This window comes from Lolium rigidum, chromosome 2, assembly GCF_022539505.1.
Source record: "Lolium rigidum isolate FL_2022 chromosome 2, APGP_CSIRO_Lrig_0.1, whole genome shotgun sequence".
Taxonomy (NCBI): Eukaryota; Viridiplantae; Streptophyta; class Magnoliopsida; order Poales; family Poaceae; genus Lolium; species Lolium rigidum.
The window spans coordinates 111897759-111911036 of record NC_061509.1 but is presented as its reverse complement, the minus strand read 5'-3'; the positions used below and the strand labels follow the sequence as shown (position 1 = coordinate 111911036).

The 13278-nt window shown below is 43.3% G+C and overlaps 2 protein-coding genes across 2 annotated transcripts; both read left to right on the top strand.

Annotated features, from left to right (window-relative positions):
* Positions 1-2298: 2298 nt before the first annotated feature.
* LOC124687114 (mavicyanin-like) lies at positions 2299-3023 on the top strand. The gene has a single exon (XM_047220949.1). The coding sequence runs from the start codon at positions 2379-2381 to the stop codon at positions 2901-2903; it is 525 nt and encodes a 174-aa protein (XP_047076905.1). The 5' UTR covers positions 2299-2378; the 3' UTR covers positions 2904-3023.
* Positions 3024-11047: 8024 nt separating this feature from the next.
* On the top strand, positions 11048-11745 carry LOC124687113 (mavicyanin-like). Its single transcript, XM_047220948.1, has one exon. The coding sequence runs from the start codon at positions 11123-11125 to the stop codon at positions 11645-11647; it is 525 nt and encodes a 174-aa protein (XP_047076904.1). The 5' UTR covers positions 11048-11122; the 3' UTR covers positions 11648-11745.
* Positions 11746-13278: the final 1533 nt, after the last annotated feature.

Sequence of the window (13278 nt, the reverse complement as noted above, 5' to 3'; positions counted from 1 at the left end):
ACTGCATCTTTACTTCCTGCAATATTATCACCATCTATACCACCTGTGTTTTACTATCTCTTCACCGAACTAGTGTGCCTATACATCTGACAAGTGTATTAGGTGTGTTGGGGATACAAGAGACTTCTTGTATCGTGATTGCAGGGTTGCTTGAGAGGGATATCTTTGTCCTCTACCTCCCTGAGTTCGATAAACCTTGGGTGATTCACTTAAGGGAAACTTGCTGCTGTTCTACAAACCTCTGCTCTTGGAGGCCCAACACTGTCTACAGGAATAGAAGCGTGCGTAGACATCACCGCGGTACGAGGATGCGCTGCCGCATGGCTGCTTCAACCCCAACGCCATGTTCTACTCCCTGGCGTACGACCCAGGGCCCCAGCGCCAGCCATGTCCTGGTGCGGATGGCGCCCCGTTCACTGGCTGTAGGGTACGCTCAAATTCCAGGGCACCGGTGGTGAGGAGGAGGAGGAGGGGGGCGAGGGGGTGGAGGATGATGACGATGATGATGAAGAGGGCGGCGACGAAGAGGACGAGGATGCCGCGGAGGATGCAGAGGATCTCTTGGAGGTTGACACGACCGGCGTGAGGAAGAAGAAGGTGGCCTCGGGCACACGAGGCCCCAAGTGGAAGGTTCTAGAGGATGAATGTATCTGTGAGTCGTGGTCAACAGTGAGCAATGACTCTATCATCGGCGCTAACCAAAAGTAAGGTAAGTATTGGGCAAGGATCAATGTGGAGTTTGATGAGCGCAAGCTAGTCAACAAGGATTACCGCACGATGACAATGAAGAGGAGCCAAAAGGCAATGTCGACACGCTGGGCCATCATCCATGCATCGGTGAACATGTTCCATGGGTACCATAACGAGGTCGAGACCAGAGGCGACAACGGCACAAACGTCAACGATGTGGTACACCTCTTTTTACAAAAAGTTTTAGCGCCTAGTTTAACCACGATCTGTTTGCGCTTCCTTTCATTAGTTCGACCGCGCCATGGCAATGAATCGGAAGAACTCGGAAGGGTTTAGGCCTTTCGTGCTGATGCATTGCTATAACAAGCTCAAAACAAACGAGAAATGGCGGTTGACGCGTATTTCGTTGTCGACGGGGAACGATGCTATTGATCTGGATGCGCCGCTCGCAACATCGGTAGGGCGCCCTATTGGCAACAACGCTGCCAAGGCCGCCTTGGCCGATGCAGCGGCGACCGAAAAGACGCAATCGTCCATCACACAGTGCCTCGCCGAGGTCTCCTCGACCCTGCTCTCCCGCGACAAAAAGACCGACGAAAGGTGAACGACGCTGCTCAAGAGGCAAGAAGAGAAGATGGAGCTCAAGAAATGCAAGGAGGACATGTCCTTGCTGACCGTGTCGACAGCTGGAATGTCTCCCCGGACGTGGGCGGCGCACAACTTCTACAAAGGCATGATCCCTGACGACATCGCAACAAAAATGGCGGCGGCCGAGGCAGCGACAGCAACCAAACCCCGGAGGCCGAGCCGGCACCAGCAGTCGTGTCTGTGACAACGTCTGCTAGTACACCTGTGTCGGCGGCATCAGCATCTGCATCGGCGCCGGCCTTGGAGTCGGCGGTAGAGCAAGCACACCGGGCAAAGAACGACGAGGTCGTCGTGATCGACTGGCCTACGTCGACTCAGGATGCGTCGTCGCCGTCGCTGAATCCCTTCTTCTAATTTATGTTTAGCTTGCACCACCAGTTTGTAATATGATCGCGCGTCCAGTACTCTGATCGCGGCTACTTAGATCACGGCAACTTCGACGAGAACGATCTCTTTTAAATGTGAAATATTTGAATTTCTGTTTGGGGACCGCGTTTGGGGGACGAGCGACGTCCCCAAACGCGACACGAAGAGAACACATCCTTAAATGCTCGATCTGATGCCGTTTAGGGACGCTTTGGGAGAGGAGGTGGAGATGCTCTAAAGAACTTTCTTTCAATGCTTCCAAGTCTAATTACGGAAATTTCGAATTTTTCCCTTCTGTGCTAGCTTTGCTAGTTCCAGGGCGACATCACATACATACTTCCATGGCATAGCCCATGACGCATACCAATAATACCATAGACCACGCGGATCGATGTGAAACCATAATGGCGAGAAAAGGTCGACAAACCACCAACCCTGCCTGGCCATGTATGACCTGGTAATGCGCGTGCTACGTGATTGTATATTCAACTCCAAAGTCCAAATGCTACCAGAACCTACCTTGCGCGTGCTACGTGATTGTATATAAAAGGCCCTTCCTGCACGGCTGCATCACAAACACAAAAGCAACCCAAAGTCCCAAACCCCGCCAAGGATCAGCTACATCTGGCATTGTACCTCTTCTGATTGCTTTACTTCTTCCAGTTCCAACCGCAATGGCAGCTGCTATGAAGATCACCCTCCTTGTCATGGCGGCGATGGCCATCTTGAGCACCACCTCAGCGGCCACATACAACGTCGGCGAGCCGGCCGGCGAGTGGGGCTTCGGCATCAACTACGGCAGCTGGGCGTCCTCCAAGCAGTTCATCCCCGGTGACAGTATTGTCTTCAAGTACTCCCCGCAGGCGCATGACGTGCTTGAGGTCAGCAAGGCCGACTACGACTCCTGCAGCGCTGCAAGCCCCATCACCACCCTCAAAACCGGCAACGACATCGTCGCACTCCCCGCCACGGGCACCCGCTACTTCATCTGCGGTATCGCTGGCCACTGCTCAGCTGGCATGAAGGTCACGATCGACGTCGTGTCAGCCTCATCCCCATCGACACCATCGTCGCCCGCACCAGCCAGCGGTCCCAGCGCCAGCAACTCTCCCCCACCGCCATCGCCCTCCGCCGCTACCTCCGTCAGGGTCACAACAGGCCTTGGCCTTGTCGTTCTGCTTGCCAGTCTCATGGCTTGAAGTCAGATATCTGCCCCGACACGAACATACGAGCTGATGTATAGTCAAATATATTGCTAGTGTATTCTTTATAGTGAGAGAGAATGATACATTACATGTATGGGCTGCATATTCATTGTAGAGGACATAAAATGATAAAGGCAGCATATTTTCAATTCGGAAATGAAATTTTCACTTGTTGTATCGCAAGTTAGAATAGTGTGATTGGGGTCTACTCTGCTGGCTCGGCATACCATTTGCAGTTTCTCGGCAGCTAACAAGATCTGGCTAGCCCATGCGGAACCCAAATGCAAGATCTTTGCATGGCTCGCCCTCCAAGCTAAGCTCCTCACTATAAGGATTGCCCTTTCACTACGGCCATCTGGGCCCTCCTTTAACGGGAAGACAACGATGGCTCTACCACGAGTGGATATACCTTTGCGTCCATCTCCGACTAGTGGGACGCCATCATTGTTGGCAAGTCAGCTCCTGACAAGCGTTGCCTCAGTGGACGCTTCATATATGTGCTTTGGAACGTTTGAAAAGAAAGGAACAGACGCATTTTCACGGGTCGTCGTCTAACATACCTTGAGGTGGCTTCAATCGCTAGGGAAGACATCGTGAAAAGACAACGTGCTTTTGCTCCCGCAAGGTTGGCCTATCCTGCAGAGCCGGACTAGGCGGTTTTTTGTTTTGTTTTTATTCTTAGTGGTTTCTAGCATGTTTTACACCTTAAACTAAACATGCCATCTCTGTACAGTGGTTCGGTTTTCCCTCTTGCCTAATGAAAAGGCAGTGCTCCTGCCAGTTGCTAAAAAAAACCCGAATAGTATGATTGACTGACTTGTACATAAATGGTAGTGGAATGCAGAAATTGGACCCTTGAATCTATAGGAACCGAGCCTTTTCTTTTCATGTATCGGTACGTTGGATGGACAGTGGTTGTTTTCATCCTAGTTATGCCGAGCCTAGATATAATGATTAATTATTTTGAATAATGAAACACCCTTTACCGAAAAAGTAAGAAGCATGTATATAAGGTTTTAAATATGGTATAGTTAGAGGGGCCAAGGCTCAAAGCTCTTCTCTGTTACTCTCACCAGACGTGACAGCTGGCACTGTGATCACATCCATTCACTTAAGCGTCAAATTACATTGGCGGGGTATTCTGTTTTAGTGAGAGAAATCTATATATTCATTTTTGGGGAAAATTTAATAAAACTAGCATCCTCCCAATTTGGAAAAGAAATGTTCACTTGTTCTAACTTTAATTTTTCTAAGAATTAGAATTATACTTGTAACTTAAGTATCTTGGCCAACTTTTTTTTATAATGGTTTAATGTATACTCATTCCTTTTGAATGAATAAGGCATACAAGTTTAATTAAAAGTCAATGACATCTAACTTTGACCAATGTTTTAGGAAAAAATATGAACATTTTCAATATCAAATAAAAGATTTATTATAAATTTATGTTCATAATATATATTTCTGTTGATATTTTCTTCTATATATTTGGTCAAACTTACTAGGGTTTGAATATTGACTAAATTTATACACCTTTTTTATTGGAACAAAGGTACTATGTATAGAAAGATGTTTGACTCTCCTTTATCCCCCAAAAGTTTCCCGAGACCACGAAAATATATTGGTTAATCATGGTCAATGGCACAATGAGTGAGCATCTACTTCAATTAAAACAATATTAATTTGGTTGAGTGGGTGGAGTCTTAAATATTATGTGCTTTCTAAGGTTGATACTTTAATACCTATGATTTCTAAGTGTAATGTTGATAATATTCCTTTATGTAATATTTTTGAAAGTAATGACTAAATTGTTGAAGTAAAATTTATTAAAAACAATATCAGCAACAATGGTTATGTGAATAAATTGGGAAATGATTCCCCTAGGCAATAGTTGTGGTAGTTTGTATCAACGCTCTCGGTGATCTAGAAAGGACTATGAGAACCTTTATTTCTGCCTGAAAACAGCTCAACAAGGAGTTCATATTTAAAATTGAAAGGTTTGATCCTATATGTGAGATGTCTCTTCCATTGTAGAACAATGCATATACAACCTCACAAAACCCTTGAAGAGACAACTAAATTCCTTGATAATATTGTAATATTTTTTAGTCTCTATGTGGTATGTCAAGCATATGATAAATTCAAATTCTATAATACCCACTAATTATCTCTTGTTGGATACTATTTCCCTCTCATTGAGAAGAATTTTTTAATCACATTATGAGGGAGTATTATGATTTATGCATATTAGATCCTAGAAAGTGTGAACATTTGAGGTACTTCCACTTAGAATTGATAATGTAAATTACCTTCTCCTATGTGGCATGTTAGCTCAAACATGTTCCAATTTTCCTAAATATTTTTATTGCTCTTCTTTTAGATCTTGTTTGTGAGAGTTTTTCTTATCTATATCCTCTTTGAAAACCATGTGCTTCAAGTTGTGCTCATCATTGCTTTGCTTGATTGGGTAACTAATTGAAGTTATCAAGAATCTCTATCTCTTCATGGTTAATAATTGCTATGATTTTCCATATGCATTTTCATTGTGAAGATGATCTTAGATATAATTGCAAATTACCAACGGGAATTATTTCCTAGTACTTATTGCCCTTGGAAAATTGGTAATATATTATGAGGTAAAATATCATTGATCATATTCACATTGGCCTTTGCTTTTATTTGTCTATCTTGCTAAGATTTTTTTCTTTGACCCTCATGTGTCTTCCTTGATTGGATCTCTTTGGTTTACTTGAACGAAAATGCGAAATAGATAGAGGTGTGTAACCTCCATCATAGAGGAACTGGAAAATACTTGAACATCGAAAAAACACAAAAAAAAATTCATACGAAATCCATGTTTGATGAACTAGAACTTATCATGAGAATAAACACAAGCTCTAAAACTTATCATCGATAAGATCCAAATAACAACCAATAAATATGATGCCAATGATGCAAAGGTTTGATCTCTCACCGAATGATACGATCAAGTTACTCACTCGAGAGCCCCTCTTGATAGTAGTACTAAGTATCCTAGAAACTGGTCTCCCAACTAACACCACGAGACCCGCAAGAAGAAAATTATATCAAGAATAAACCTTTTCCTTGCACACATTCCACTTGAGGTAGATGATCAAGATCTTGACCTCTTCAAAATAGAAGGCCTTTATTGATAGTGCTTGCTTTGTGAATTCTTTCAAATTTTCTACATACTCCAATACGGGAGAACCTCTTTTGTAACAAGTCTTCATATATCCATGATCACCATATGGATGGCAAGCATTAAACATATGATCTCCTCGAGATGAATGATGACCCTAAAGTATAGGGGATCGCAACAGTCTTCGAGGGAAGTAAAACCTAAATTTATTGATTCGACACGAGGGGAGGTAAAGAATACTTATAAGCCTTAACAATGGAGTTGTCAATTCAGCTGCACCTGGAAAAACACTAGTAACAGGGGTGATGTGAAAGTAGCAGTAATATGAGAGCAATGGCAATAGTAACACAGAGGAGATGACACCAGAAAGTATTCGGTGCGGAGTTGACTATAGAGCAATGATGATGATAGAAGGACCGGGGTTCCTAGCTATCTACACTAGTGGTAACTCTCCAAATAACATGTGTTGGGTGAACAAATTGCAGTTGGGCAATTGATAATTGTGAGGGTATGAAAATGCATGCTATGATAAGATAAAGGTGACTGTAGTATTTAATTGGGAATTACAATATAATACATAGACCGTAATCCAACTGCGACTATGACTAATAATCCACCTTCAGGTTATCATCCGAACCCCTTCCAGTATTAAGTTGCAAGCAACATATTATCGCATTAAGCTGTGTGTAAAGTAAACAATAGAATTATCCTTAGACAAAACATTATTGTTTTCTCCCTAGCAGCAACAACACATCTACAATCTTAGAAGTTATTGTCACTCTTCCAGATTACTAGAGTTATGAACCCACTATCGAGCATAAATACCCCCCCCTTGGAGATACAGGCAACTACTTGACCAAGGTAACAACAAGTATCGGAGAGCATGCAAGATCTTAAATAAAAATAGTATGATAATATGATGAACAATCTGATCACAATTCCACAATTTATCGGATCTCAACAAACATAACACCAATTACATCATATGGATCTTAATCATGTAAGGCAGCTCATGAGATCATTGTATTGAAGTACATGGGAGAGAGTACCAACTAGCTACAGCCGAGAACCTGTAGTCCATGGGGGAACTACTCACGAAGCATCATCGAGTCGAAGTGGAGGCGGTGGAGTCGATAGAGATGGTTCCGGGGGTCAATCCCCGTCCCGGCTGGGTGCCAGAAGAGGAACTTCTGACCCCCGAAACTTGTCTGGATGATGGAGGTGGTGACAGAACTTTCATGGACGGAGGCTGTATGTTTTAGGGTATTTGTGTCGAAGGGAATTTATAGGCGGAAGGGCGAGATCGGTGGCCGCCTGGGTGGCCCACACCATGCCATGGCGCGGGCCCACCCTTGGCCGCGCCATGGGGTGGTGTGGCCGCCTTGTACCGCCCCTCCATCTCTCCTCCGGACTTTGTCTTCGTTACGGTAAAATATTATTTTTGTTTCGTCCAATTCCGAGAATATTTCCTGTACAACTTTTCTAAAATACAAAAGAGCAGAAAACAGAGAACTGACACTGTGGCATCTTGTCAATAGGTTAGTGCCGGAAAATGTATAAAAATGCAACGAAGTGTAAACAAAACATATAGAAATTTATGTAAAACAAGCATGGAGCATCAAAAATTATAGATACGTTTGCGACGTATCAATGAATCATCTTAAACTTGCACTTGATTTCTTCTTTCTTCATTATGATGATGTCTTGAAGGTACAAAGAGAGATCACTCAATCTTCTTATTATAAGACATACTTGACATAGGCTCAACTCTCACATGACCAATATTGAATTACTCTTTGAATTACACCTCGGTCATCATTGAACTTCTTCACTTTGTTCTTATTTTACAATCTTGAAACCAACATATGGTTAAAGAATTGCCTATGGAAAAACCTACAGGTAAAGCTCAATGCAAATGCTAGTTTATTGGGATTGTCATTAATTACGAAAACCACACATGAGGGCTCGGTGCACTTTCATCATGATACCTAGATCGCCTAGAGACCATCGCCGAACGAGCAAATCCTAATCTTGAATTATCAAGTCCCTGGACATACTTTTTTGTACGTACCTAAATATTTCCATTCTAATCACCGTGTTATGGGTAACGCCGTAACGTTTGACAACCCCGAAGTAAAACGTCTAGCATGAAGGTACTTGATATTGCCATGGTAAAAATATGTGAGTATACCTTAACACATTGTTGCTGGCATCCTTATTACTTTAACAATGTCGATGATTAGGAATACATAATCATCAAGCAAGACATGAGACAATCTTTTTGGCGATACTACTGAACTTATTTCTTTTTACGTTTCCATACATGCTAGTGAGTTTTCCTTTGAATCTAATATTTAAGAACCATAAAAATTCTAGCACATGAATATAAATAAATAGTCAACTTAGAAATAATAATACTCCCTCCATCCCTAAAAAAGATGCTAAACTTTGACTAGATACAGATGGATATAGACAAAAAGATCCCTAAAAAAGATGCTAAACTTTAATTATAAATACATCCGAATATAGAAAAAGTTGAGCAACATTTTTTAGGACAAAGGGAGTAATATTTATTATTGCATCTAGCGCATATTTCCAACAACTCTAAGATCCTTTTTCTGACCTGCTCCGCTCCCATTGATGGAAAAAATAATCTCATCACATTCTTCTTGAAAGTAGAGGAGGATTAGGAAAGTGATATTGATTCCTACTTTCTCCAGACCATCAGGAAAATCATGACGCTCGAATGGTATGATCCTTCCGTCACCTAAAATGGAAGGGGTGATCTCTTATATTTTGGTATTTGGAGATCTGGCAGCTCGGGTATGGACATTCGAGCATCTGGTGTGTGTGTGTGTACTTTCCACGAAAAGTTTGTGAAGTTTATGAGGTCACCTTGAAGATCTTCCATTAGAGACGGGGCCAAGCTAGGTTATGCTTGTGCTAGAGAATAACTTTTACTTCGTGAGCAGAAAATCATTTGCAAGGGGGTGATGCTTGTGGGTTATCCTATAATGTCGATAAACTAGGGTGGATGCACACATAGCCTCTCCAGACGGAGGTTTAGAGATGTTCTCAACCACTTGTCCTTTCCTCAGATTTTATTTTGTTTTTCTATTGCTTTTGATGTGGTTATCTGCTCTATACAGCTGTTCTATGACATTTCTATTCATCGTGTTATGAGTTCCTTCATCGAGTGTTTGTCTATTTGTGTCATCAACATGTCATTACTACAATCTGCTTCTTTGTATGTATGTTTATCTCCTGGAGGATTTAGATCTATTGTGGGTATCTTTGATCCTATCTTGTATGTTTGATATTATCCTATTTTGTGTATCTTTGACCTTATAATGTTTCCTCATTTAGTGGTATATTCATCCTTATTTTCACTCTGAGTAATTTGTTAATCGCTTGAATAATCTTCATTTTTTCCCACCTCAGTACTATGCAATCTTCCTAAAGCTTTTGTTAATCTATTGGCGCTTGAGTATCTTGCAATCTCGTTCAAACTTTCGTTTATCTACGTAGTAACTATGTTGTATTGTGTACTTTATAATTTGCTTGAAGCTTTTGCTTACTTTGTAATATGCATGAAATTTATGTTTACTCTGTAATCTACTTGAAACTTTTGCGTACTAGTTTTATGTGAAAATTTGCTGCAAGACACCGTTATTATTTAGCATTTGTTGAAACATGCCGCTAGAATGTACCTTTGGTAGGTAACATTAAAATTTTGTGACACCTTGGCATAACACACCACACGTCCAAAACTGGGAAGTTTAACATTTTTGCTTGTGAATGACCATCGCATATCCGGTTTTGAGCCGGTTTTCCCTCTATTTGTAAATCAATTGGGAACCTATTGACGGGATACTTGTAAACCCTTTGGTAACCCAAGTTAGGTCGGTGAACTCCATGGTTTCGTAGCCCAGGGCGAGGGCGCATGTGGCTCTGGACAAAGATCTGGTGCAGGAAGCATGGACTCCTCACAAGGAAGTTTCCATTTGATGTTGGGGCGCACTTTACAGTAGACACGAATCAGGGAAGATATTGGCGAGTGAGGCAGGGCTCACTATGCGAGGGAGATGGATAGTGTGCTCGCTGGGTGAGAGAGGGCAGAGCGGTAGGCAAGGTAGGGGGGCTCACCCGGGACGGCGGAGGCAGAGAGGCTGACGAGGGAGGTGACTTGCTGGACTAGGTTTCTTCACACCGCTACGGCCCGTGGGATTTCAAAGCAGAGGTGAAAACGGGTCGCATAGAGAATTTGCAAGTTTTCTCGGCACTAAAACAAAAGGGAAATGTCGTATTCAGGCTTGCAAAGGTCAAAGTTTCCTCTTTTGGCCATTCCGTGTGTACTATGGTTCTAGCAAATATGCCTCAAAATTATAAAGGTACATGGCGAAGCCATATTTCGGCGGTGTGTTTCAGCAAATGCCAGAAAATAACGATGTGCTGTAACATTTTTTCCTTGTTTTATTTAGCAGTAATTATGATAAACTTTCATTGATGCCCTCTCCTCTTCATATCATGATTTTTCACTTGAGGATGAGAATTTGTCCATATTTTGCCAGCTCGGCCCTTACAAACAAAAATACGATCAACTCATAAATTAGGGCTGACAATGGGAAAGTTGTTCCATTAGATTTTGGAAAATTTCGAATTTTCCCTTTGAGCTAGATTTGCTAGTTCCAGGGCGACAGCACATACGTGCTTCCATGCCATATTGTGTTAGCCCATGACGCATACCATAGACCACGTCGATGTGAAACCATAATGGCGTGAAAAGGTCGACATTCACCAAGCCAACAACCCAGCCTGGCCATGTATGACCAGGTAATAGCTAGCACGGGCTTCTTTCAAATGCGCGCATAGAATTATTCAACTTCAAAGTCCAAATGCTACCACGAAACCCACTAGTACTTGTTTGTCAATAAATGGCCTGTCCTGCACGGCAGCATCACAAACACAACAGCAACCATATAACGCCAAGGATCAACAGCGTATCTAGCTTGAATCTCCTCTGCTTGCTTTGCTCCTTCCAATTTCAACAGCAATGGCAGCTGCCACGAAGATCACCCTACTGGCCTTGGCGGCGATGGCCGTCTTCAGCATCGCATCGGCCGCGACATACAACGTCGGCGAGCCAGCCAGCGAGTGGGGCTTCGGCATCAACTACGGCAGCTGGGCATCCTCCAAGCAGTTCATCCCCGGTGACAGTATCGTCTTCAAGTACTCACCGCAGGCGCATGACGTGCTTGAGGTCAGCAAGGCCGACTACGACTCCTGCAGCGCTGCAAGCCCCATCACCACCCTCAAAACTGGCAACGACGTCGTCGCACTCCCCGCCACGGGCACCCGCTACTTTATCTGCGGCTTTACTGGCCACTGCACCGCCGGCATGAAGGTCACCATCGACGTCGTGTCAGCCTCCTCCCCGTCGACGCCGTCGTCGCCCACACCAGCCAGCGGTCCCAGCGCCAGCAACTCTCCACCGCCGCCGTCGCCTTCCGCCGCTACCTCGGTCAGGGTCACAGCAGGCCTTGGCCTCATGGTCCTGCTTGCCGGTCTCATGGCTTGAACTCAGACATCTGCCGCCGCACGAAGATACGAGCTTATGTATGATTTGCATATTCATTGTAGAGGATATAAATTAATATAAATGCAGCATCTTTTCAATTCGAAAATGGTTCACTTGCTGTATCGGAACTTAGCATAGTGTGATGGACTGAGTTGTACATGATAGTGGAATGCAGAGAAATTTGACCCTTGAATCTATACAATAAGACTGGAGTCTATAATACATCGGCGTGACTAATTCTCATGGACTGAGAATTAAGCTAATGAGAGCCTGCCTATGCGACGGAAGAGACAAGGAAGTATTTTTTTTCTTCATAGCCGATGAGATTTTTTTTTAAAAACAGTTAATTGCATGCGGGCCGAGGATTTCATGAGCTAATTTACCAGATTAATCGGACGAATAATTATCTATTACTAGTATTCTCTAGGATTAACGTGAAGGCTTATTGAGAGCCTTCAATTAGTATATATAAGATATAAGATTCTAAAGTGACTAAGAACTAAACTCAGTTAGATGATGGTATTAAGTTTTAGTTGAAATCTTGCAACTCGTGTCTAGCCCAAATCACGAAGCAATCCAACGATTTAGTATATTTACAATCTAGGTTGCAACTCATGATTGTTAGGGCAATATGCTTGTTGTATTACCAGGAGCCAAAGGCCACAATATATAGTACATGTATAGGTGGAAATATGCAGGAAGCCCCCTAACATATGGGGAAACTACAATATACAGATATATACATCTAACACCCCCCTCAAACTCATGGTGGATCCACAACACTGAGTTTGGAGAGTAAGAAGTCATGCTGCGCTCTCGAGTCTGTGTCTTTGTAAAGAAATCCGCCAACTGCAAATCTGAAGGCACATAATGAACCGCAACAACCTCATCCTGCACCTGAGCACGTGTATAAAAAGCATCAACACCAATATGCTTGGTCAGCTCATGCTTGACCGGATCACGTGCAATACTGATAGCACCTGTACTGTCAGACAAAAGTAGAGTGGGTGTCGTAACAGAGACCCCAAAATCTGCAAGCAACCACCGTAACCAGGTCACCTCAGCAATCAACAAAGCCATAGCCTGCAACTCAGCATCAACACTCGAACGGAAAACCGCGACCTGTTTCTTCGTCTTCCAAGCAACAAGCGAACCACCAAGAAACACACAGTAAGCAGAAAGTGAACGACGATCCGTAGGATCACTCGCTGATGTCTACGGGAGCTTCTATTCTTGTAGACAGTGTTGGGCCTCCAAGAGCAGAGGTTTGTAGAACAGCAGCAAGTTTCCCTTAAGTGGATACCCAAGGTTTATCGAACTCGAGGAGGAAGAGGTCAAAGATATCCCTCTCATGCAACCCCGCAACCACAAAGCAAGAAGTCTCTTGTGTCCCCAACACACCTAATAGGTGCACTAGTTCGGCGAAGAGATAGTGAAATACAGGTGGTATGAATAAGTAGTAGCAACGGCAACGACACCAGAAAAGTGCTTTGCCCAGGACAGTAAACAAGCAGTAGTAACGCAGCAGTAGTAACGCAGCAGTAGTAACACAGCAGTAGTAACGCAGTAAAACAGTAAACAAGCAGTAGTAACTCAGCAGTATTTAGGGACAAGGCCTAGGGATTACACTT